This window comes from Hylaeus anthracinus, unplaced genomic scaffold (assembly GCF_026225885.1).
Source record: "Hylaeus anthracinus isolate JK02 unplaced genomic scaffold, UHH_iyHylAnth1.0_haploid 4, whole genome shotgun sequence".
In the NCBI taxonomy this organism is placed as follows: Eukaryota; Metazoa; Arthropoda; class Insecta; order Hymenoptera; family Colletidae; genus Hylaeus; species Hylaeus anthracinus.
Genome location: NW_026535289.1, coordinates 214867 through 242401, shown reverse-complemented (window position 1 = coordinate 242401; position 27535 = coordinate 214867). Strand labels below are relative to the sequence as shown.

The following is a 27535-nucleotide window of genomic DNA, read 5'->3' as shown; positions in this document are numbered from 1 at the left end:
AGATCATGTCTAGAGACGGTTTCCCTTTAGCCAGAAAAGGAGTGTGTTAAGTAAAAAAAAAAGTAGTCTCGAAGCACAATATTTGAGTGGAAGAATGACGAACACAAGTTTTAAGATACATATCTTAGGTTTTTATTATGCTCTGAGTACTTTACAATATAATACAAAGGAAATCTAGGGTACGCGCCGAGCGATTTCTACAGCCCAGCAAGCGCGAAAAACTAGCGCGCGCATTGACACGAACGCAGGTTGTATTTGGTACGAGTTAGCGACGGGAAAACAGTGCAGGGTGCACAAGCAAGGACTCGCACTACACTCTAGACAGTGCGTTTCTAATTCAAACACTTTGTCACTTCCTTGTTGAAATTTTTCGTGAATACAGGTTTCGTGAGCACGGGTTCGGTAATACGCTAAATTATCGTAAATAAAATTCCTACATATACATTGCCTTTTAATACTAGCCGTCTCACTATACAGCTGATCTAATTCAATACGACACACGCAGTTTACGTTCAATAGCCGTTGGATTGCATATCGTTTTGCCCACGTGCAACAAATCGATGCGCGATCACGTAATACTTCTACGAGTCTAAACTAATGATAACAATATGTAGTGCATCAGAATAGAGATACAATAAAATACAATACGTATAACGTGAGAAGACAACGGAATATGCGTGCGCACACGCGCATTATGCGTCTTCGTTCGAAGTGGGTTTACAGGTCCGATAATTGTTTGTCCAATTCGAGAAGATCACTCAGCTGCAATTGTTGAGCGCAATATAATACCTTGGTGCGCAGAGAGGGAGTCTTCCATGATTAATAGATTTGTTTTCCCCGTTCAGTAAGTGAAGATCGCGCGCGCGCGCGCGGATGTTCGAATACCCCAAAATTCAATAAATACGACGAGAAGCAATTTAATTAAGGGCGACTTAATTAAATAGAAGCAAACACACGAGCAATCCTTCAGGTCCGCGCACGCATACGCCTCCGAAAGCCACTTCGAACCGAGATTTTGGTTAACGCGCGCGTGCGCACGGCTACACGAATGAACGACTTTATACACAGAGTGAGAACGATTCGATGCGAACGAGAAATGATGATTAAAGAATGATAAAAGGTCCTACGTAAATCTCGACGTTTCCTCGGATAAATATTTTTTACTCGTCTCCTCGCGTGGTAGTTGTGGTTTTTTTGGCATTCTTCTTCTCATTTCGACCCTAACTCTACGTTGATGAGACTCTGGGCGACGTATTTGCCTTGAGTAACTGTCTATGTATAAATTTATACAGCAATGACAGGTGTTATCATTTTATGATTTCGTATAACTCAATAATATATGTATGCCATCAGTTAATTAGGGGTAAATTACTAAAAACCGTCTAATTCGACGAGTATCGCTCTTTTATCATGCTTGATACAGTTCTTGCATGCATAATTTCTTTTGTTACTACTCGATGAAATTATTGATCAAACTGTAAAAATTAATCTGAAGATTGTGTGCATGTATGGTGCACAAACATCATAATCAGAATATGTATTTACTTACTAAACAATTAATATTGTCAAATAAAAATCAATATTTATGAAATATCTATCTTTAATACATTTTCTCTTAGATAGCCATATTAGGATATACATCATGAATGCGCAACATTCATTTTAATTACCATTAATGTGGAATAAAATCTCGAACAAAATGTCAATGCTTCATAAATGAAATTAATGGTTATTCAAACATATTACGTGGCCCAGAGTTACATCTTTGAAGGAATAGGTAAATTATTCCAAGAGACCGAGCAAACGATTGAACCAATTGAAATGTATCGATGCGAGCTTACCGAGGAAACGTCGAGGGTCGAGGTTTCGCGAGAGGAGTAACCGTATCGTGTCACGGAGATGGATCTTTCGAATTCTTACGCGAAGGACTTCTTGATTTTGTTGATGGCATTCGTTAGATGGGTCATCTCGGTATTCAGCTGAGACACGAGATTCTCCAGCCTGTCAACGGTGTCGAGCACCTCGACCCGCTGGGTATGAGGGTCGTATCGGACCTCGAAAGGTCGGCTCATGGTGGACACCTGGGAAAAGAAAAAAAAAAGTAGTTAGCTTCTATCGTCGAAATTATCTTTGAGAATTTCTATCTAGGCGAACTTATAGTGTTTTTACGATTTTGTTTTCTAATTGTCATTGAGATGTACATTTCCCATCAGGGGCTACGAATATGCCGCTACTATATAATTACTATATTTTGTTTATGTAACTGAAATAAAAACAAATAACAGCAATTAAACCTTGATAAAAACATAATTGACGTGGTAACAACTCTACAAAGTGTTAGGTGTAATGACAAAACGATGTAAGCTAAGCACTCGACAAATAAACTACATAGCAAGCACCATTACAATAAATTACATGGTTTCAAAGTTACGTTAATTAACTGAAAATTTAATCAAATGTATACAATTTCAAAAGTAAATATATAATATCAACAATAACCTACAATTTATACTGTTTAGGAAACGAGAGATATTATCATTAAAATTTTTTTATCTATATCTGTAGATATATGAATTTGCATAATCGTCCGCGGTCTAGTAATGGCGGTTGCGCGCTGCACCTGGCATTGAAGTCTCCGCTATCGAGCCGTACTCACCCAGCGACGAAATTTCTCTTTGGCGTCCTCGAAGCTCTCCGCGACGTAGTAGATCGGTTGGTATTCTTGATCCTGGTACTTCTGGACAGCCGTTGTCGTCGGCTCGAACGGTCGGTGCTCGCATTTGTCGCTCAACGAATGGAGCAGCTCACCGTAAGCCGACAGAAGCCCGGCGCCATAAGCTTTCACCTCTTGACCCTCCTTGCAGAGACCAAACTCGACAGTGAACCAATAGATGGTCGACAGCTTCTCGATTTCCCCCTCCGAAGCGCCGAGCGATGCCAGACCGATTTCCTGAGAGAATTGAGCGAAGCTTGGATCGGCCAGTAGAGGCATGTGCCCTAAGAGTTCGTGGATGCAATCTCTGTAAACGAGAAAAACGAATAGTGAATATTTTGGAATAATAAGAAGAGAATGATTCTTTATATTCGTTATTTTTTTGAGAAGGATGCATTCGTTGAGCTTTGCAGTACATTCAGTGCATATTTAGATTTCCGATCTAACTTACTTGGAATATTTTTTCATGTTTCGTACCATGATTTATGAAAATATTGAAATAATATATCATAAAGTATACATATGTACACGAGGTTTAGGAAATTATGAAAGGAGATATTGTGATTATATAGAAACAGTTTTTTTTAATGTACTTGGGATATTGGGATGAAAATGTTGGAATAATATTCCATAAAGTATACATATATAATAAATTAGGAAAGAAAATACGACGATTAAACGAAGACAGTTTTTTATTTGTTATGTAGGATCCATAGGATTAATTAGAGATGAAATATAAATTTATTAGTTTGCAGAATATATAAGTTTTTTAGCGACGAATGGGTGATGCCTCTTCGTGGTTGCCGAATTTAACTATATTAATATACTACTATTTATATTGTCCAATACAATAAAATCGCAATCAGCAATAAAAAGAAACACTTAAACCCCAGCAAGAAGTTCACAACAACTAATCGTTAAAATCCACATCCTAAGAACCATAAACCTTACTATTTTCAATATTTAATTGATCAAACATCATGTATGTACATATATTTTATGGCATCTTTGATAATTCCAACAGTTTCTTCATTCGTTTCTTCTACTATACAATCGTTAAAAATAATTTTTAGTCATTCTAGAGAGCAACAATAAACTAATAAACTTTATGTTTTCAGGACCTTAAGCAACATAATTTATTTCTAAGAAAAGTTGATGAGACACGTGTTGAATTGCCCTAATGAATAGAAAAGGGAGAATAAATTCACTTTCGAAAGAAATTTAAATCGAAAGTTTTCCCTCGCTATAGTGAACGTTAGTTTGTATTGGATCAATTGCTCTCGCGCAAAGGACGCTTTTGATTGTTCTCGAAATCTGCCAGACGCGGAGGCCACTTCCGTGGAGGAACGAGTTCGCAAGAGTGAAATCGAATTATTAACGCCATCGTGTCGTTAAAAGCCAATTAGAGCTCCATTACGAGCTTAAAGGGGCACGGTAACCCTATTATCATCGTACTCTGTGTAACGAGAGACTGTTCTCGTCATAACGCAATATCGATTGTCCTGTGTAGCTTGGCACGGATCCTTCGAGTAGCCTTCGAAGAAAATTTTGGGAACAGTCACCAAATTTTATGCAGAGGAGGTACTAAGTGACCTTTGATTTAATCAGAAATATCGTATTTGGATTTAGAAAGTCTAGGGTTGCGAATAATTTATGGTTTCTTCCACGAACTTTTTCGAAGAAGGGAGAGGTTGTTGATATAAATTGTTGCTTAACGATGAAAAGCTTCTGTCACTCATTTACAAATCAGTAGACATATAAAGCGAAGGTAGAACAAGTAGATAACTCGGAAGAGATATTTTTAACAAAACAATGAAACTTGATATTGGAGCATTTTTTTAAATATTTACACTATGCACTAGTTATTTTATATTGTACTCGAGCGATTCAAAATATGTAACAAATAATATTCTTATTTATATATATGTCTTGTTCAAAACTTTATCGTAATATTAAAAGAATATTTACCGAATATAACATAAAATATACATATACAAAATCAAGGAGTGCTTTATTCCAGACGCTCGGCTACCGCACTTCAAAGCGGTATCACACATCTGTTAGACTGTCTGTCACCTTAATCTAAACTAAAATTTTTTAATTGGTTATTGCACAATCTTTGCAAGAGCATTGTCAGTGAATTTATAAGAATTGATGCAACTCTTGCAGAAATGTTGCGGATACGTTAATTTGATTAATCTATTAAATACATACGTTAGGGGGAAAAAGGACATTTTCGTTTTAAAGAAGCAATACCGACATTAGATCAAACGTACATCACCAACTTTAATTTTAAAATTGCTAGCACTGCATATCAAATAATCCTTCAATAACATGCATTACAAATATAATAAATTATTAATATCTAAACTTGTTCTTCCTTCGTGTCTCTTAATAATTCCTTAACTCTATTCCTGATCTATAATAATGACTCTTTCTCGATTTTCTCTCCAAAAATCTTCTCACTTTAACCAAGCACTACCAAATATGAAAACACTTACGGTTCAGGCGTGTGGTACGGGCTGTTGATGTGGCGAACGTATTGGGTGCTCTGAAACACTCTGAAGGCGAGACTCGAGAGAAAGTCTCTGGCAGTGAGCAGTCCAGCTGCGGGTCGCAGAGTGAATCCGGTGTTCTTCTTCAAGAAGTCGCTGACCTCTTGCAGCTGTGGTATACGGTGCGACTCGAAGATCTTCTCCTCCTGCAGCTTCTTGAAGACTCGTTGGTACTCCACACAGGCGTGCTTCGGGACCAGGTCCTCGACGGTTTTGAACACACGGGACCAGGTCTCGTTTTCAGTTTCGGTGTAAGGAATGCTAGGGATCGGGTCGCCGTACTTGTAAGCGAAAGCAATTTCGGCGATCACCTTCCTGCGAGAGCGGTACTCCTTGTCAGCGAATCCAGGATGATTCATGTCCAGGTCCGGTTCGTATTTGGTCATCAAGTGGTTGCAGTTGTCAAGCTCGGATGCATGACGAGGGAACCATGGGTCCTTAATGCTGACGGAATTGTCGGCGAGCATAGTGACGCCGTCCAACGCTGCGCTCTGACGCAGATTCCTGATCAGCTGCAGCAGGCTATGTTTGGTCATGTCCACCTTCACAAGGACGTCGAATTGCAAGCCCTCCTTCCTCGAGGGCCGGGACTCCACGTGAGTCACCGTGCCCTTGAAGTTCTCGATCGTCTTCAGGATCCTCGATAGAGAACCGATACCTTCGCGCAAACGCAAAACCAGCGCTGCTTTCTGCACAGTGTGCTCGCTTTCTGGACTTTCGGCTATGGTCTTGGCGAGCACCACTTCCTCCTCGGTTAATCCAGCATCTGACGGAAAGAACAATGTTTTGTTTGGATAAGATTCTTTGGAACTTTTTGTGTTGCCTTAGGTAAGAGGGCTGAGTGTGCTTAGCAGGCGGGGGGTGTGACAAAAGCGTGCTTTCGACGTGAATATATTTAAAATAGAGGTGCAATTGAGAGAGTTATTGAAAATTGAAAAAGAATCTTCAAAGAATGCAGTATAATTCTTATTATTGTACTGTTACTGTGCTATAAAATGTATTTGCAATTGTCTTTACAACCTGGAAAATCCATGCTCTTAAGTGTTAACTCTTTATTACATAGTGTTCCTGATATAGTATTTTGTTTGATTATTATTGAATTTCTTAATGATATAGAATTCAGATGCAACAGAGGAAACTTGATAAAAACTATCCCAGTACGATTTATTGAAATCTTTTTATGAGATTTGTGAATGAAATATATTTTTGCAGTTATTTAGTACTTTTAAAGGTTTAATTGTCCACGATAAATTCGCAATATTCTTCTTCTTTAATACTACTTCCCAAATGAATGTTTATTAACCTTATGAAGTAATCAAACGCCCAAAAACAAAGGTTTTATTCGACTTCATGTTTTGTCTAACCTTTCCTTATCGTTCCATGAATTCCCACGGCTCGTCTCATAACTTGATTTGACTTTTTTAATTCATAATTTTTATTATAATTAATATTCCACTTCTTCACTGAGAAATACCGAAGAAACTACTCCCACGAGGCTGCTCTTAAGTCATCCAACCCAACTCTTAGGTACTCTTTCCACGTTCTGGCGCGACGTTCCGAAGCTCTAAGTGATTTCAATGGACGGTAATAATCGAGCAATTCAAAGTCCATTTACGCGAAATGTCTATTCTCAGGCACCTTTATATGGACGACGGCGCAACAGAGGTATCGAGGAAAGAATGAAATACCTCTTATCGTCGCCCACGGACGTGCCAGGTCCGCGTGCGAAAACTAAGAAGGCAAAAGAAGAGTATAACCGTGTTATATATTTATCGTCGACGTAGGGTGACGTCGAAGAACTGGGAAAAGAGGTCTCCTGGTTAATACGATTCGAAATGCGTAAACTGGATTCAGAAAAGCGATGAAAGGACAAGGAAAGAAACGACGGAAAAGTTTCCTTTTCCCAGAGAATGGGAGAGGGAAAGAGATCTTTCGCGTAATTGAACCAATTGTCGGGAAAGCACTTGCTTCTACTCTCTTTGGCAACGTACATACCCTTTGCAATGGAGGTTGCTTCACTTTCCATTTACCCCATTCCCTCTTAAAACGACCTATCGACGATTTGCATCCCTGAGAATTTTCGTCGCTCTTGCGCTCGTGATAATAGCGATGCATACTGATTTTTCACATATAACGAATGATAGAGGTCACACTTACCATCGTCATAATCGTCATCCCCTTTGCCATCGCTGTCCGATGAAACTTCTGCTTTTGCTTCTGTAAGTCAAAGACAATTGCATGCTCATGCCAAATGCGACACTCGATACTTCATGCCATTGTGGTTTGTAGCCGTGAAGACGCGATACTTTGACATAAATTATTCGAATTTGAAGTATAAGTTTTAGTGATTATCAGGTGAAGTTGTTCTGAACATTATTAATAGTTTCGTTCATTTTACTTTGGTCCTCTTCAAAAACAATACATATAGGGAAGTAACATAAATGAGTAATAGTAAGTATATAAGTATATAAAAGTATATATGTACATAAATAAGTTTATATACACTTGTGCAACAAAACAATTATAAACAATTATTTATGATTGAATAATATGTTCAAATAATAAAATATAGGATGTCATAGTCAAAGTTTGTGATATTATTAAGGAAGAATATTCACTCAGTCTTAAACGAGCAAAGCTATATAATAGAACTAATCAAATGATTTGTCTAGATTATTAAAATTTGAAGGAAATTGGCCTGCAAAACATAACTAATAAATTGATTATTAAGTACACGCTAGGATGATATTGGATTATCAAACTGTGTATATAAATAAATACTGAGATGTGTTTTCTTTGAGAATCATATTTTGTTCTGATAATTGAAACCAAACGCATCACTGATGACAGTATAAAGATGTTAACTTGAAAGTAAAATAATTGAGACTTCAAAACTAGCAAAAGCGAATTATTAATGTTATTGTACGTAGTGCCCTTACGTAAAAAAGAAATAAGTAGCGAAGGAAGTAAAAAATTGTTTCATAATTATGGCATAATATTATCATCCTTTACTAACAACTTCCTATACTCCACATTACGCAAGTATATTATCTAATCATAGGTAGAATTTCTATAATTTTCCTGTCAGACACAACAACACAAACATATTTAGTTCTGTATACATTGTTTTTTACGTCAAACTATATATGCAGATTATTATAATTTAGAGAAAAATTGCATTTTTACATTAATTTTCTGGATATTTTTTGAGAGAGAATAAAATAAAACACTTGGAATGACATCACCATCAAGCATTAATTCAAATTTTTATTTAAGTTTTCAATATGTAATTTATTTTAATAATAGGTACTTTGTCAAGTATCGACGTCTTCATTAATTAAGAGACCAACGCAAAGAAATTTGCAAAATGAATACAAACCTCCATCCTTGGCAGCGCAAGCCAATGTTTCCACTTGTTCATCATCGCTGGACGAAAGGAGTTCCATTTCATGTTCTAAATTATCTTGAGCGCAGTGAGTTTGATCGGTTAGTGAGTCTAATAGCAAAAAATTTATCATGCAACATCGATAATACGTATACTACATTATCAAATATTTCGAGGCTAATTTATTCATCAAACTATGACCTTCGTAATTCGAAAATTGTTTTAACCCCTTAACTTAAAAGCTTGATATAACTCAAACATACACGATACACTTACAAAATAATTGTTAAGTTAAGGAGTTAATATGATTATTTAAAAAATTAAAGATTAAAAATATTCTTTCTTCCACAAAAATGTTCAAATGCTTTGAATCATTTCAATTCTATTCAATTATTTCGTTAATTCAGTTTGTATTACCATAAATAAAACTTGGCCTGGTTTATGCAAAGTGTTAACATTTTTTATCAGGTTTGAGTAAGAAGTTGCTGAATCGTTGAACAACAGTGTTACGTATCAAAGAGCATGCAATTACAAAAAAAACGTCGAACACTAATATTGAAAATACGATACAAATAATTACAATTTTAGATCAATTAATATTACAAATAACTATATTGTACTACAACAATTTTATATATCGAAGAGCCTGCAATTGCAAGGAAACATCGAATACTAATATCAACAATTTGAGAGACAAATAATTATATAAAAAAAAAATTAAGTTGTTACTCACCATTCGCTCGTTGCCGAGCTTCTTCCAAAACGCTTTGCTTTGTTTGCTTCACAACCAATGTTTCAAAGCGAGCGTCGTCCACAAGGGATCGTCGTCTTGCTGGATATCCATTCTAAACAGACAAACCAGCGTTTCAAATATAATGCTAAATTATCATTAGTATTACATAAAGTAATTCAATCTGATATTCCAATTCCTTTTACACTATAACTGTATTCCAATTTTCGTACAATATTTTCAAACTATTTAATCTATCGAATGGCAAAAAGATGGAGGCTGGTAAAAATGAGTGGTAGTCATTGTTTAATTTAATCATTTGCATTTGTTAAGAACTTTGTCGTCTATACTCAATTAAATAACAAATATCTATGGTAGGTTCCAATATATAAACTGAAACTCTAATACGTTTATTTTCAGCCCTTACTATTGAGAATAAACATTGTGACACAATTTCGTTGTAGTTATATCATTCAAGTTGATCATTTAATGTCAAAACACAATATTCTTGTTTATTTCATTATAACTTTCACAGTGTTATATTAGGTGTTATATATTTATTTATTTAAACTTTCAAAACAAAGTGTCAATAGCGTGATAAATGACATTTGACATAATCCTGCCTAATAAGTATTATCAAATTCAAAGTGTTGTGTACAGCGTATAAAATGCGATTACAAAGAAATCGATTGGAAAATTCTATCGATAGAAGCGCTTGTTAGAAGAAAGGCTCAGACTGCCCCGTCACGATGAGCCAAAGTTGACCTAACTACCAAAGACTGGCCAGCAAAGAGCATCCGACGCGACTCTGATAACGAACCGAATGCACGGAAATGAATTTTCGCTGCGTCCTTCCGGTTGTAGTTGAAGGATCGGAAATTAGTGACTTCTGTCAGGAGAAACATGAAAGGGCTCACGTCTACAAAGAAGATCGCACATCACTGAATCCAGAAATTCTTATTTAAACATTTCGAATAACGAACAATAGACAAGTGAGTATATAACACTACAAAAAGTAGATGAATGAGATATTGATATAGGGTAAAGGTGAATTTCATTATTATTTGATAATTAATTTTTAATGTTAGCTTTGGTGTAAGGGTGCACTTGCACTTGTTTTTTGAATGAAACCACGAGTTTCTTTTGGATGAATCGATTCTTCTCGTCATTTTGTGTATATAAGTATTATAAAATATGATTTAATTAAAACCGTGACACTTTAAGAGATACTTTATACTTTTAGTTTTGAATAAAATGAATTTCATAAAATCAGATATATTAAGAAATTTTTATTTCATAGTCTACGATATTTATAGGGGATTTATTTGTATGTATAGTAGTCTAATGTGATCTAATGTAATCTAATGTAATTTTTAGAAAAGAAACAAGTTATATTTTGTATATAAATTAACTATATACTTTTACATTCATACATTTAGAACTCAAATTTAAGTAAAAATATTTACGTATCGTTTTGCTCCATTAAAATACCAACCGTCGTAATAATAAAACACACAGATACCTTTTTACAAAGAAATGATAGATTTATTTTAGAAAGAGACAGACTTAATATCTACATCTAATAGGGAAAGGAAAATATCTCGTTAAAAATGAGAGATAAGAAAATAAAAATAAAGCCAAAGGTGACTCAAGAATACAACTATGAAAACTGAGAAATGATAAATTCTAGTAGTTATAGCTGCAAAAAAGGCTCGAATTGAACCAGAGGCTGCTCGATCGCTAGGAAACTTATTAGAAATCCTCAGACGCAGCTGGTCGACGCAAGAAGAGATCCATCGACTGTCATTCAAATTCTTAATGACCGCTTTTCAGGAACAGCGCACAATGTGGGACCCAGTTACATTTTCCAAGCGGTTGGCACGGTTTAGAGAAGACGTGTAGTAATCCCTTAACAACGCATGTGCCGCGAAGTGGGCCAAGTACTTCGCCAATGGAACGGATAGATGACCGATGACTTTGCTGGATGATTGCATCACGAGTCGATTATCCCGTAGAGAGATTGGAACAGACTTCGACTTATAAATTATCGCAGTGAGAAAAAATGGTCGTCTTTGCCCGTCGGTTTGATTCTTTAGGGATAATACTCGCGCTCAACCTGTCACCTGACTAATTACTATGAGTCACGTAGGCGTATGGCTGCGTTTGGTCAAATTTCTGCATTGTACTCTTTGTTGTGCATGTTAAAAAGGGGTCAGAATTTCGCGTCACGCATAATATAAAGGAAGGATCCTTTTTTTGGTATTCACGCGGAAGTGTCATTCGAAGATTGATCAAGAAATAAATGGCCACTGCTAGAAATTTCCTTATTGAAACTGTTATAAATTAGATATACTACTATCAGGTTAAGTGTTATATTAGGTGTTATATATTTATTTAAAGGGAAACTATACAACTATACAATCTTAACCCTCCATTACAATAGTCGACATATTTTTTAAAGGCACTCTAAAATGAACAGAAAATTTCTGTTATATACACTAGACAGTCCTTTTGTTACATTGTAATATATTCGAAATTAAATTGTTTTTATTATTAAGTTTCCACTCATTGAATGTAATAGATGCATTAGGCGTAGAAATTCTGTGCACTTTTAAGATAAATTTAGCAGTTATTAAAATGTAACACAATGGGGGTTAAATATTTCTGTTTAAATTTAAGTTAGGTATGAATAATGGAATGTAAAGGGACAGACTAAATTTCTACGCCTAATATAAATGAATTTTTACAAAATCATGGTTAGAATTGGAAAGTACATTACTGAAATATGTTATAACAAAATGCCTCTAAGGAAATACTAATCTAGATGAATAGAATCAAAAACATAGAATATACAAAAAATGTTGTACACCAATTTTTAAAAGACTATCCTATTTAATGAACCACAGAAAAGAAGAATTGTCACGGCAATAATCATTTCCAATGATTAAAATTGCAAAAGTATTTTTCAATATATTCAAAATTAGACACATAATAAATATGTGCAGTTATTTTCTTAGCTAAATTTCAATGAAATAAGAAAGATATTTTATGTACATTAACCTTTTGAGAGACACTAGCACATACGTGTACGTTCATTTTCCGAGTTCTTTTACATATTATCATGTGGAAATAGTCATTAGAAGCGTAAACAAATATTTATAACGAAATTTTCAAATGATACAATACAACAACGTCGTCACAAGATTGATAGATTCCATAGGTAAATATTAACTACAATTTATTTTATTTCTAATGAAGTAATTCGTCCCTCAAGTTGTTAATAATTTATTTTTGTTTTCAATCAACAGCATATACATACATGCCGCTTACTTTCAAAATACTATCCAATTGAATAAAATGTAGAAAATAAATATAATTTTTTCAAGCATGTTACTGTAAAACAAAAACTACCATATATTGTGAGTTCATACAATGCATCAATCGCGTCACACGGTAGCCAACTCAAATATTTCGAGTTTTGCCAGGCGTGACAAAACCTCACCTTCTGCAATGAGATTTGTAGGCCGATTGATTCGACAGGAAAACATTCGCACACTCCATCGAGTTGCTCAAGACAATTTATTCAGCATCCCAGCTCGCGAATCATGCCGCGAGTCACACGCTCGATCGGGATATTCGCCGCGATTTTTTGCCGATAAAACGACGTAATGATCCGTGGCAAATGTACCGAAGGCCGATCATTATTTCGTCATTAAGATCACAACCGCGGAACGTTATTAGTTACTTTATCGATGCGTGTTTCGCGTCGAATCGGCTACAAACACCGCGGTAAACCTAAGCTCGCCGGTTAAGTAACGAAACGGGTTATTCGACATTCGCGGAATCAAGTTCAGAGCTCCCAAGGTCGATAATGCCACGCGATAAGGAATCATAAAGCGAATCGATCACCTTGAATTACAAAATTTCCGTAAGTTATTCGCTTAGAAAGGGCCACCTCCGCGTTGGATATTACCTGGATATTACCGATTAACGTCATTATTGGCGGGTGAAGAATAAAAAAATTGAGCGATGGAAGCAAAAAAAGAAAAGAATAGAAAAAAAATGAAAAAATATGTAAGGAGTTGTAGGACGGCGAGCGATACGGATTGTTACGCGACCGATGAACATACATAATGCATCTGATGCATTAATACGATTTTTCTCTCGCGATTAGAATCGATGGGGCGGTTCGGGCAAAACACGATATTTAAATAGATTAATTAGCATAACCGATGTATATGTAATTGATCGTGTGTATGCTCGCAACGATTGGCCGATGTCGAGCCGTCTACAACCGGCTAGAGGCATTGTCGTTTGTTGTACGTGTGGCGAGCCTCCAAAGGCGAATAACGGGGGTTCGGGAACACGGTGTTCAGGGCCTCTCCGCGCCTCTTAGCTGGTGGAATTACAATCACTTCGTTCTCATATTTATAACATATTCATAATTATTATGCGGGAGCCCGAGGTCGTTTTGATTTCGCAACGCGATATGATTACACGGCTAACTTGGCCGCCTCGCGTCCAGGGTGTTTAGACCTAATTACGCGATTTTGTAACGAATATTTGTAACACGTGAGATATTAACTTATGCACATGCGTCAATTGACCGAGTTATCACGCATGTCGGAACGAGGGATCGACAGCCTGCAATGCTCAATTTGTTTATCAAGAGTCTCTAGGATGTTTTGTTTTCATGAAAGTTTAACCTCGCATCAACTGCACTTATGTGGTTGTTAACGACAACTGTATGAGACTAATAGAGTTTAACCTATTCACTGCCAATTACGAGATGTGTCGTAGTACAAATTGATTGCAATTACTCAAGGAATAAGTTTATAGCCTTTGAGTCACGAATTACTGCAAAAGAAGATCGTCAATTTTCATTTTGAAACAAAGAATTTAATATCTCTTTTTACTATCAAAATAATAACATGAATTACATATCTGTATTAAATCTTGGTGTCAAGGCAAAACGCTTTAAATTTGCCTGGCTATGAATGGGTTAACTGTTGAAGCCTTCATGACTTTTTAACAGCATTTAGACTATATTAAACTCAAGTAGTTGTTTATGAAAAAAAATCTTGGAGACCCTTAATAAACAAATTGTGTGTTCCAGTCTGAAGATCCGTTTTTTAATACGTTGTGGATTCTATTGATCGTTGTGTATGAACCGATTCACCAAGTGGGAAATACATTATTGGAATTTCAGAATGCAATTGACTTGCCAATTGTTATAGCCTTTTTCAAAAAACTTTAATTTGAATGAAAAAAGGCGTATATATTCCATATCATTTGTGTTTAAGTAAGAAACAAATTTCTAAAGCACCTCTTCTAAAATCTTTTTTAGGATTTTCTTTTAGGACAAATAAACGTTGTGTATGAAGAAAATAATTTTGTTTTCATATTGTAGAAACGAACGATTTGTAAATATTCAAGAGGACCATAAGTTAATTGTTGAACTATCGAAGTTAATTGTCGAACTTAATTGTCGAAATATCCTTGAATTAAAATTCTTAGAAAAACATCATATGTCAATCATTTTCCATTCAGCAGTACTTTGACTTAACACACACAAAAAATCAGTAATTAAAACTGAGATAGGTCTATTATTTATAATCGAGAAACAAACTCTTCGAGTATGAGTAAAATAAATCAAACTTGAATCTTCCCCATCTAATGACTTTTAATATTTATTATTAATTCTAATCTTCATTTATCTCATTCAGACCAATGACAAACGAGGTATCCGTGTGATCGACAAGCGAGAAACGTCATCAAGGTCGGATAATTTTTCATCCCTCGTTAACTCTAGCGCGAACAAGCTTGATAAGAATCAAACGAGCACGCGAGTAGCGGATTCTGGATCCGATCCAGTATCTAGATCCGGCGCGCGCGCGTGCAGGAGAGTTCCGTTCGAGTGAGTCAGAGTGAGCACTCGTTTACCATTGTGGTTAACGCAGAAAACACATGATCGAATTCACAAGCGTTTCATTGTAAGCGAACGAACGCGATTCGCACCGATCGCGCATGAATCACGATCTATCAACAACATTCTAGTAACCCTGTACACATCGCAAGAAGCTCTGGGTATTAAAAATTTGAACATCTGAAATGGTAGAATGACTATTTCGGAGCATCTTCTGTAACAGGTAAGTTATACTATTAATTAATAATTAAATATATTATAAATATTAATATTAGTATAATATAATATTAATTGATAATAATCATTGTAAGTATATTTTTTGGGTACAAATCAAATATTTTAATATTCTAAAGTAATAAAAAACGGGTATGTTTCTGTTACATCGAAGATTTTCAATCTACCACCTCAAAGGGTTCCTACCGAGGATTGCTAAAGAAACTGTTCTAAACAATGCTTCTATAAAATGGGCAAAATTTTATTTAAATGGTAGATAACAAATGAAACCAAAGTATAGCAAATTTATCCATGACTTCTTAAATTTGTTCATCGTGGAATATGTCAATTCACAATTCAAATTCTAATTTTTATCTAACAAGTAATACATACATATATAGTATTGTGTGTCTGTCATTCGGTATTCTAATTGTTTATTTAAACAAGAATTTCGCCCATCTTGTGTTGCTCGTTTGTAATATGAAAGAAATTTATCTTTTCCATGAAAAATTGTGTTTTCATGACGTAAGTGTCATTAATCATTCATTTATGTGATTTAAAATCCTGACTAATATGGAATAACCTGTTTTAAAAATTCTAATCGCAAAATCTGAATTCCTTCCAGGGGCACTCTCTTTAACACTTCGATAAATGCCTGAATTGATCATTTGAAAGAACATTGACACACAAACTTCGACATTAGTTTTAGTTATTATAGAATAATCGTATTAAATTAATAGACGCATTGCTATATTTCAAGAATAACTGTAAAAAAGTGTCTTTTTTTCACAATACATATTTATGTCAAACTTAATCTCCGACACTATCGCTGAAGAAATGTAACAAAAAATGGGCAGTATTAAAAGCAATAAAAACAAACTATCCGTTTCATGAATGTTATAAACGACACAAGTATTTTCTAAACAAGATAACAAATTAGATGGAATGTGGAATTTCATACAAAATTTTTAGATTATTTAGATATTTTGATTAGTTTTCCCTATAGTACTCTTGCGACAAAGCAGTAAGTTACACAGGTAGAATGAGAAAGTTTCAAGAATAACTATAGATTATTTTCCCCTACAGGAAGATGAAAATATCGATAATTTGAAAATATAACTACTAAGAGTGTTATCTTTAAGATCTCCTTCGTAAAGTGGCACCTACTGCTACATGGGCAACTATCGGGTACATTTACCTCGTGGGAAGCCAGAAACGAGCCAAGTTGAACGACGCGTCCCAATCATTATGTTCCAGAATCGACGTCGGTTTATACACCCTTTTACGTAAACCCGCGGAATTTTCGTGATATAAGAGTTTTCAAAATTTCATCAGCTGGGCGCGAGGTCGAGCTTTGCCTAATTACCAGCGCGTATATACTTTGGGCCCATAAGCAGCCTCCCATAGAATTCGTGATATTTGGAGAAAGTAACGGACGGACTGCCCAGGAACGCGACACGAGCACCCATCTTTTTGCTCCCTGCCAGTGAAACGCATAACAGAAATTCCACGTCGTCGAGTGAGAAGATTCGGGTTTTTCGTTCCAGAGAAGCGGAGTGCGCGCGTCACCACGCGCCTTTCTATTCGCGAATGAGGAACTATCGCGTACGATAGCGTATCGCGACTTGGGCTAGCTGCGTACTGACTTAGATCACATCCCTTGAGAGAAAAAACGAATTCCTCCACCCAAGATTTGGCAGACAACAATTTTCGCTATGTACATTTTAGTGAATTAATTGAAGACTTTAATTTTTTATTGAACTTAATTTTTAATTAATGTAACGAACATGAACTGCGTTTCCTCGCCCTTAGATTCTTGGAATAATTGTAGACTAAGTGGTTATATTTTTCATAACAAGAATACATGAAAATGCTTCTCTTTTTAATAACTCTCCACTTTTTACACTGTATGATAACAATATATATGCTTCTAGTAATTTCAATTAATATTATTAATAGATTATACCTAATACAACATTATTAATTTCCAATTTATTAAAGGAGGCTGGCAAATGACGAAATTTGCACTAAATTAAATTGTAAGAAGGAGTGACTGTTCATTCTTCAAATTTAAGAAAAAGTATGGAATGTTTCTTCTTCAATAATTTCGAAATAGTAATCATCAAGTGCACTCTAATAACATATAGATTTTATTTAGATTATATGTTGTTTACATCAAACAGTTCTAGTAGCCTTTCTCCTTTTGTCACATTCTTATTCTCAATTGTTCGCTATGAACAACTAGAACACTGTTCATCAGTTGTATACATTGGTTTAAATGAAGACACCTGTTTCTTTTTAAGTTATAATAAACAAACTATACCATGGATCAAGTGACTCGGTACTTTCCACACCTTCTCGAATCTTTCTCTTATCGACGATTAACTTTCAATCTCAGAAGAAGCAATCATTAATCGGTCGATGAGCGTCGGACAACCGCGTGCGCGTTGCGATGTAGAACGCATGAATGAAAAAGTTCCCCGACGGACCTTGCCTGGATGCCAATTAAACAGCCTTACCGTACGATTTTAAAAACGCGCGTCTGTTACGCGTGAAAAAACACAGGGACCTGTCCTTGCGATTCTAATGCCGCGAAGGACCCGTCACGAAGGCGGAGCACTCGCAAGCGTTGTGAATGAATGAGAAAAAATGTGATTACCTCGAGGACGCGTCGATTGGCAGCCATAATTGCGCGATTTGAGATACGAACCGCGGAAAGGAACGCGCTATTGACCTTTCAAACGTGATTCAAGAAGAGAAATTGTCATTCATTAGCGTTCAATAAAAATAACTGAAGCCATAAATATGTTCGTCATGCTGTATTAGTCAAGATATGACTATACGATTGTGATCGCATAGACTGTGGAAGTATCGGTAAAATTCGTAAGGACTTTGATCAGTTTTTAAATTTAAAATGGTAGTCATTTTGTTTTTGTTTGTACGTTTTGTTCGTTTGCTTGTCTTAAGGAAAGTCTGATTTTATGATTTTGAGTCTATACAAGCTCATATTGAACTATGTATTGGTCTTGTTTAGGCTATATCTGTTTTATAATTATATTTTAATATAATTGTAGGCAGACAAATACAGCCATTATTAAAGATTTCATTCCGAACGTTATGACAAAAATGTATGGATACGAGAAAGAGGGATCAGTATTTGGTCAGACATTTCAGACAGTCCTTAGCAGGAATATTACTTAACTGTTCCATGCTCGATCTTTATAAAGTTTTCCACACACGGATAGATCACTAAAAAATATTAAACAATTTTTTTTTATTGTCGTACAATTGTTGTACAATTTTTTTTTAAATTGGAAAAATCTCTATATAAATCATGTTATTGATTATTAAACAAAAAACTTTAAATGAAGTATTAAATCAAATCAAAAGGTGAGACAGTCATTAACCCCAAAGGGTTGAGTCAAACAATATTTATAAATTCATACCCTAGTAAACCCTACTTTCATCATGTATCAAAAATAACATGTGTCTAATATTTTTCAAGTGCTTTATCCCTGTACAAAGATTAATGTACAAATTGACGTGTTATAAACAACACGTTTCTCGTTGGCAAAAGATACTCATCATCGTTTCCTTCCACTCGTCCATACGACGCTAATATATTATCCTCAATCCAAGTTCACTGTCTTCCGAAAAAGTAATTTAGCTATCAAAAAAAAAAACAAAACATAAATCTCCCCACTGTGATAGCAAACAATACCAGTATTTTTTAAACAAGATAGTAAGTTAGAATGAGAAATTTGTAAGGAAATGTTTAGGTCAGTTCACCCTGCAGGGTTCTCATAACTAAGTCAGTAAGTCAGACATAGTAAGTCAGACAGATAGAATAAGGTACTTTTAGTAAAAACTTTAGGTTAGTTTGAATTACAGTTCTTTTAAAACAGTATAAGCCAGCCAGATAGGAAATCTTTTTTTAAGTTTGCCCTATAACACTCTTGAGACAAAATAGTAGTTTAGACACGTAAAATGAGGAATTTCTAAGAGAATTTTTAGAATAGTCCACCCTACAGTATTCTTGTAACTAGATAGTAAGTTAAACAGATAGACTAAGGAAGTTTAAGTAAAATCTGTAGGTTAGTACATATGTTCTCTAATAATCTTGAAAGGAGATAGCAAATTAGAAAAATAGAATGAGGAATTCTTAAGAAAATATTTAAATTAGATTGCCCTATAATACTTTTAAAAGCGATAATGAGTAAGCCAAGAAGAATGAAGAATTGTTACAAAAATCTTTACATTATTTTGCCCTATACCACCCTTGAAACAAGATAATAAATTAGACAATTACAATAAGAAATTAATAGTCAATATTAAAACCAATAAAACCAACCCGATCGTTACAATGAGTAATACCATAAAAAACGCCAATACATGTGGAACAACGCAGGCTTTCCCACGGATTGAGTCATTCGAATTTTCCCGTTTTTTTCCGTAACCTTTACAACCCTAATATCAAGTAGTACCTCGCTAATGAACAGATACTTTTCGTTTATCTCACAAGATGGTCACGTGGATACCCACAATGCGAGGGGATTTAACGGCAAGGTCATTCGGTATTGTGCAATCACGACAATAACCGATCGCGTGTACTTTCTCTATATCAGGTCCCTTCTTCATTTCCAGACTGAGAATTTCACTCGCTGCTCGACGAGCGACCGTGACGTTTGTGTGCTTGTATGCATGCATACGCGACACACGCCGAGCATGGGAGATGTAATTTTTTTTCACCTGTTACGAAATATACCACGAACGTTTATCACGAAAGTCACGTAGGCAAGCAAGACAGAGAATTCTTCCGTGTAAGAAAGAAGAAAGAAAGTTCGGAGGATGTTCGAGCCTTGAGGAAATCCACATCTCGCGACATACTGACAACAAACGACGCATCATTCGACCACGTGTTTTCATTCGATCGAATAACACAGATATCGTTCTTTAAATGTTTTCTATATTTATGCGTTCTATAATGAGATCATTGTTTCATTCTATTTGTCAATCCTCTATTGCAACATTATAGTAACATTAAGAAAATGATTGAATGGTAACGACTGAAAGTTAATCTTCCCCTAGCATTTCATTTAAGAGACGTTTTAATCGTTAAAAGTAATCATTGTTTTCAGTATTTACAAATTGTAGAGAGTTTTACAGAAGAAGCTTTAGAATTTTGTTTCGTATATAACAAAATACGCGTGTCAGTATAGTTGCGCTGAATCCTTAACTCTTTGGGAGTTAGATGGGTTGAAAATTGCCCCACCTTTTGTTTAGCTTTTTATGTGCGCTGAAATTATGAAATAAATTTATTGCAAGTAAGTAAACCATTTTCTAATTAAAGAAAACATGTTATTTGATGCTTTATACTAATTTTGAAACTAAATAAATAATAGGATTATAATTCTGTGCAGTTTGAATGACATTTTTAATTTAAATTGTGTACCTCAAAGAATCAATGAACGACATAATCTTTTATGTTTAATTAGAGGACATTTAATACTTTTGCAAGTTCGGCCATTGATTACATATTTTTAACATCAATTAAATTATAAGCTGAATTAACTTCATAAAGATAAATAAACAAAAGAACAAGGAACAATTTCATTTTATTAGTTTGAAAAAACTAGAATAAAATTCATCGAATGAAAGGTATAATAACATTAGTTATAAATAACATTAGTATCGTAGAAATTTGATTTATGTTGTGTATGCTTTTAAGTATGAATAAATACACTTCGACGAATGAGTCACGCAACTATTCTATACTTCTATTTCTTTTCTTCATACGTAAATAAAATGGGAAATCATTGACGTACATGGTTTCTCATGAGAATTAACGACTCTCGTATTTATATGTGACGCGTGGTAGCGAACGCGTTAATAATAACCGGGGAAAGTGAAGTAATTGCACGTATGGAGGAGCACTCACGATGTAACGCGCGAGAATCATGGCAATTTGAACGAGCGGCAAAGTTCCCGCGCTTTCTCGCGTTTCCATATCTACCTCCGTTTAACACTTCACCTCGCGATCGTCGTGTCAATTATTTAATAAAAGTATACTTTATACAAGTTCAATACAATCTCTGAAGTAGAGACCTAAATCTGGAGAAATAAGTAATGGATATGACCACAAGATTAAGTCATCGATTGAACACATTATCTAGGTAGCGAATAACATTTGATATTCTTTCGAAGAAGTAAGACTATGGGAAAGTATAACTCAACGAGATTAATAAAAATCCCTGAGATAGTGGTCTGATCGTGGAGGTATGAGATTAGGTTACAAGGTTAAACTATCGTTTAAGGCTTTAATCTAACTGTTCAGAAGATACTTTTCAACGACAATTCAATTTACTTTTTTAAGATTCAGTTCAAAAATTTTACTTAAGTCGTTCGGCACAATTCTGCAATTGTATTCCAAAATGTTTATTTTGAAACATTCGTAGATTTCTAACGTTTAACAGCGCAATTCATACCTATTGGGATAATTTTACGATAGGTATCACTGTTCAGTTGCGTGCAAGTAGAGCTATGTAAGTATAATGCTACAATTATGTATGCAAGGATAGATCGATAGGTGTTAATAAAATCCTTGATTGTTGATAACGACCACAAGAGTAGATTGTTAGTGTTTATAGACTCTGGACGAATAACAATCACCAAATTCAACCCGAGTCCATGTAACAATATCAAGAGAAGATTCAACGAATAGAGTAGACTAATAGAATAGATTATACTACTGCACTAGAAAACGTTTACATCAAAGCATTGAGCAACTAGTGCATGAATATGTTTTATATTATTTGTGTTTCACTAACGAAAAACATAATATTAAGGTTTTTTTGGAAAACCCTTTACGTCACAAAGAATATTTTCATACTTGAAACAGTATGATTGTTACGAGAAGAATTTTGTTTAAAATAAATAAATATCGAATTTGTAGGAAAACGTCCATCTTCTTACATTATAGAAACGAACAATTTGTCAACACGGAAGAGAACCATAAACCTTAATAGTCGAGAAAAGTCTTTAACATAAAAATCACGCGAATCTACTATTGCACTACTCTAAAACGTTTCCATCAGCTCATCAAACACCAATCGTACGAATTCCTCCGATTTCGTCTTTCAAGGTACTCACCTCTATGCTGTAAGACTTCTTGATAGCAAACATCTCGCGATTCTTCTGCGCCGCTGCGACAGCCATCATATCCGCCGTGTTGTTCTTCCTGCGAAAACTCTACGAGCCTGGACGGGCTAACTCGTGTCTCTCCTGTTCCTCCGGGTACTGTGAAAATACGTGGGCAACTAGGACCGCCTTAGCTTTTCACTGCCGTCAGCTGAGTCAACCGACGTGGGATCACCGATCGTAGAAACGACGTTTACGTTGTTGTTGGCAATATCACCGACCACGGAAACAGCTTCTTCGGGTCAAGTTTGCGGATTCCTTCCGATCTTCTGTCAGCTGTTCGCCAACTTCGTGTTCCTGTACTCCAAGCTTCGGTGTTGGTCACGGGCGTTTGGTGTCTCGATCCGATCGGCTAGACGCTGCTCGACGACGACGACAACAACAACAACGGCGGCGACGCTGGCGATAACAACAGGTGCCTCTCCTGTTAGTCCGCTTTGGACGAAGCGTACGAGCGAATGCGCCTACGGGGCGGATTGCCGCCGCATATAAACGTTGCCTCCCTTCACCGCCGGCTAATGTCGGGGTCAGGGGTGCCCCCACCCCACCCTCGTTTCGGGTGGTCCATCGGCAGCAGCCACCACCGCCACCGCCAGCCACCGCCACCACCACCGCCGTCCTCGCTGGGCTCGGACAGCGTCGCTTCCAACGATCACGTACACCAGCTTTTCAAACTTCAGATGGTAGCCCGATGATTCGCTTGGCTTGTCGGTGTTTGATCGTGAGTACGACCCTTAGGGCACACCTCGACTATTGCCTGGCGGCACGTGCCGCGCGGTGGTGCCTTCGCCCAAATCGCTGGCCAAAATTCTGAATATTCGAGAATTTTATTGGTAAAAACTGGTATTCTTCCTGTATTTTGTGATGGGGAATTTCATTATCTTGTTGGAAATAGGAAGTTTGAAACGATGGAGTTGATATCAACGGAACTGATGATGGTTTTTAGTTGATTTTGTACGATGATTAAGGAGTGGACTGCGAATATTTATGCGTTGATGATAAGTGGTAATATGGGAAAATATGCAGAAATGTGAAAAAATACACAACTTGACGAATTTACATTTAATTGCAGTATTTGTCATTTTTATTTTCAATGTCTAAGTACTGTGTTCTTTTTTTTTCTTTTTAAATTCATGAGTCGTTTATTTTAAAAGTGGTATGAGTCACTTTTCCCCCAAAATTCAAATTCGTGATAGCATTTATTTATAAATATAACATTTTTATAAAGTAACATACATGTTACAACGTTTAGAAGACGAAACATACTTCAATTTGAGTTTCTGTTCTCCATCTGTGTATATAAACATGTGAACCGGCATATACACCCGCAGTTTATTGATGGATTTACGATTTTCATCTAAAATTAAATATTTATAACCAGACAAATTAATTTAACAGGAAGTTATTTTCTATTTCCATATAAAATTCAGCATTCTTAGATTTGAATAAGTTACCTAGTTCGAATTGGTCGTCAAAAGCAATAATTAGACTATGGATTTTATCCATTTAATGCATGTAGGACATATCCCATTAATTAATATAACAATGTTAATATTCCGTTTCGAATAAGTGTATGTACCTTTTACTTATGTTTACCATAAGTTTAATATATAGTAATAAACGTAATAGTAATAAACGTATTGGCATGAGTGTTTATCATTGATTTTCAAATGGGTGGTACGATAACATCGTTAAGATAGATGTAAAACGTATGTAGATTGAATGTAAGTATCTTAAGTAATCACGAATTCCTCCAAGACTCTTTTATCAGATATCATACTTAACGTGTAATTTTCATCGAGGAAACTCATTTCTGCTTGATGTTTGATAAATAACATTACTATTTTTCTTCCGTTTTACTGAACTGTGACTAAGATTCACAATATCTTAAGAAAGGAAGTGAGAAAGGAAGTTTTACATCGTGTATCTTAACAGTAAAATATTTGACACGTAAATTCGTTAAAATTACTCCTTGGCTGACACATGCTAGGAATTTCAAGACACCAAGAGATGGGATATTTTGAGATATGGAGATCTATTATTTTAAATGAATAATATAACTCTACTGAACCATGTTTATCTTAAAGATATTAACGTTGACAATATAAATTTTGATGAGTTTTTATTAGTAATCGATCACTACTATATATTAAGCAACGTTTATTGCACTGATATGTAGATGTAACAAATGAACTATACTAGCAAACAACTGCTACTTACAATTGAAAAATTAGATTTTGGCCAGTTTTCAGGGAAAAGGCACCACTGTACACGGTTCACTACAATATCAGCTTTGATTCTTTACCTTCTAGCGCAGCGTTACCTAAACTCTATTCCCTAGAACACTATTTAACATTCAAATTCGTAACTAATAATCTACAAAAATAGAATCGTAACTTTGTTTGCCTATTTTCTCCTTTCCTCAACTATCGCTTAAAAACAGCTTAATATATTCTAATTAAATTTTATTAATTTTTCATTATCGCTTGTTACTCATTAGGAACTCAACGAAGTATTGAAAAATTCTCTAATGGAATCTTATGAAAATTATACATCATGTTCAGATGAAAAGAAAAATTTAACCAATCCATTCTAGTTGAAAGTCTATTGTTTTAAAGACTGATCGTCATTTGATTGCACAGATAGATTATTGCATTGAATGATTTTTTTATAAAGTGGGGAAATTTATCTCCATGCAATAAACTGTCTAAATTATTAACTTCGAAAGAGGAGCATTTGAAATAAATTGTTTAGTTTTAGTATTAATACATTCATGAGTGTGTAAGCAAGTAGAAAATAATTTTCTAATAGTAAACCAATAAATAATTAATAATGTTTTAAGAATAAAATAAAATTCATCCAACGGAAGGTCAAATTAACGGATCCTTTATCATATTGTGTGGAACACATCATTTGCAAGTCATCGTGATTCGATTGAACGTAGAACTACTTTTAGACGTATCCCATGTCACTGTCATGGTAGCTTATAATGATCTCTCTAAAATTACGTCTCTTTAAAATGCTTATAATGAGCGGATCCCAATACAGTCGAACTTGTTTATACTGAGCAGAACCATAGCAAATTTAAGAAATTTAACAAATATCAAAGTGAAATCATCCAAAGAAATATCAATTTTAATAAAATAATAGAAGCTCTAATTAAAATCGCGTCTATTATTAATCAATATTGTTTGTAATTCTAAGCATATATTTTTAAACGAAAAGATAAGTTGTGTTTAATAACAACTATATTTCATGAAAGCATATTGTGTAACATATATGATATCGACTATGTAACTAAACTACTTTTTGCTCTCTAATATTTCTTTGTATGCTTGTAAGATGTTCTCGGAAGATCATCAAATCATCTATACTAACGCATATTGATACACCCTCTTCGTTTCATATTATTTATTATTAGAATACATACGTTTATGTATTGATAGCAAATGAAATATGAGTAAATCTATGCGAATGTGCACAAATCCAGAAATATAGAAAATATCGACAATATCAATCATGTTATAGAGTTTAGAAGATAAACCGTGCTTTCCTTTGAGATTCAATTCTTGTTTTATGTATCTCTGTGAAAGTATGAATTTGTATAAAATTCCACAGCTTATTTACTATTAATTCACTCTATTTAAGTACAACGAATGTTTAGGCATGCACTTCGTGATACAGAAAATATTCGAATACCCAAGTATCCATGAAATATTACAGTCACCATTCAAGTACAGAAACATTAAAGTACTTTCAACTCCGGTTCGAGTATCGTGATTTCATCGACTCGTTGTCTCCGATTCAACAGGAGCAACAAGGATGCATCAATTTATTTGTTCGTAATTCAGGGAATTAAGAGCGTCATAAAAGACAAGGTGTCACGTTCACGATCGATTTGAGAGTACCGTCATCCAGCAATTAAAGACGGAGGTTAACGTCGACGTGAGCACAGGAGGGAAGTCCTTTCGGGCCGTTACTATAAATAGCTGGCATAACTATTTACAGTCGTCCCGATGAAACGTCATTTCATCTCTGTAGAAGGGAATTTTCCTTAGTCGTCGTTTCCGCGTGGCTGCTCGCTGCGACCTACGTCACGAACACATCGCGAGACGCTTCAGGCGACGGGCATTTGGGAACTCCCGTGTGCGCACGTGAATTCCATTGATCCCTTTGCGCAGTGATTCTTTTGAACGGTACTATGCGACGCACCATCCGTTCGTAAATAAGGATGCTGTATCCAACATATTTTCCTACAGTTCTGATCATTTTCTATTCCTTATTTTTATATATTTTAAGGAGTACTCGAAGCGGGCGCTTCAAGACTCTGTTTTTTAATAAAGCATAAATAATGCAGAGCTCCATTCAGTTTAATTGTTTTTAACACGACAAGCTTTATTCCTAATAACGCTGGTATGCTATAAGCAGGGCTTCATTGTTTGATTTCCTTCGAGATGAATTATTACGAAAGGGTTAAGCAAATATCAGTTATGGGCGTGTGTTGCACTTATGGCAACGGTTACACTTATGGCAACGGTTGCACTTCTAAACTCATGAGGACATATTTGCTATATCTTCTCATTTGTTATTAAATGAAGATGGTGTATGAGTACCTAAAGATACTCCAAAACTCTTAAATTATGTAATGGGAAAAAATGTCAGAAAGAGTTCAGTAGATCATAAATCAAAAATAAATTGAAATAACAAAAGCTAGGAATAGACAAACCCGATCAACTTCCAGAAATTAACATAATGACGAGATCCAGTAGTTAACACTCCCACAAATGACGACTTTTGAAGGTTATCCATTGGCAGA

At 35.3% G+C, this 27535-nt stretch overlaps 1 protein-coding gene across 1 annotated transcript; it reads right to left on the bottom strand.

Annotated features, from left to right (window-relative positions):
* Positions 1 to 108: 108 nt before the first annotated feature.
* Positions 109 to 23196, bottom strand: LOC128895081 (tyrosine 3-monooxygenase). The gene is made up of 7 exons (XM_054157329.1): positions 22672 to 23196; positions 9387 to 9498; positions 8648 to 8764; positions 7426 to 7485; positions 5215 to 6034; positions 2657 to 3020; positions 109 to 2081 (listed from the first exon to the last, which is right to left on the bottom strand). Exons 1-7 carry the CDS (start codon positions 22738 to 22740, stop codon positions 1917 to 1919), a joined length of 1707 nt encoding a protein of 568 aa, XP_054013304.1. The 5' UTR covers positions 22741 to 23196; the 3' UTR covers positions 109 to 1916.
* Between the last annotated feature and the right edge of the window lie 4339 nt (positions 23197 to 27535).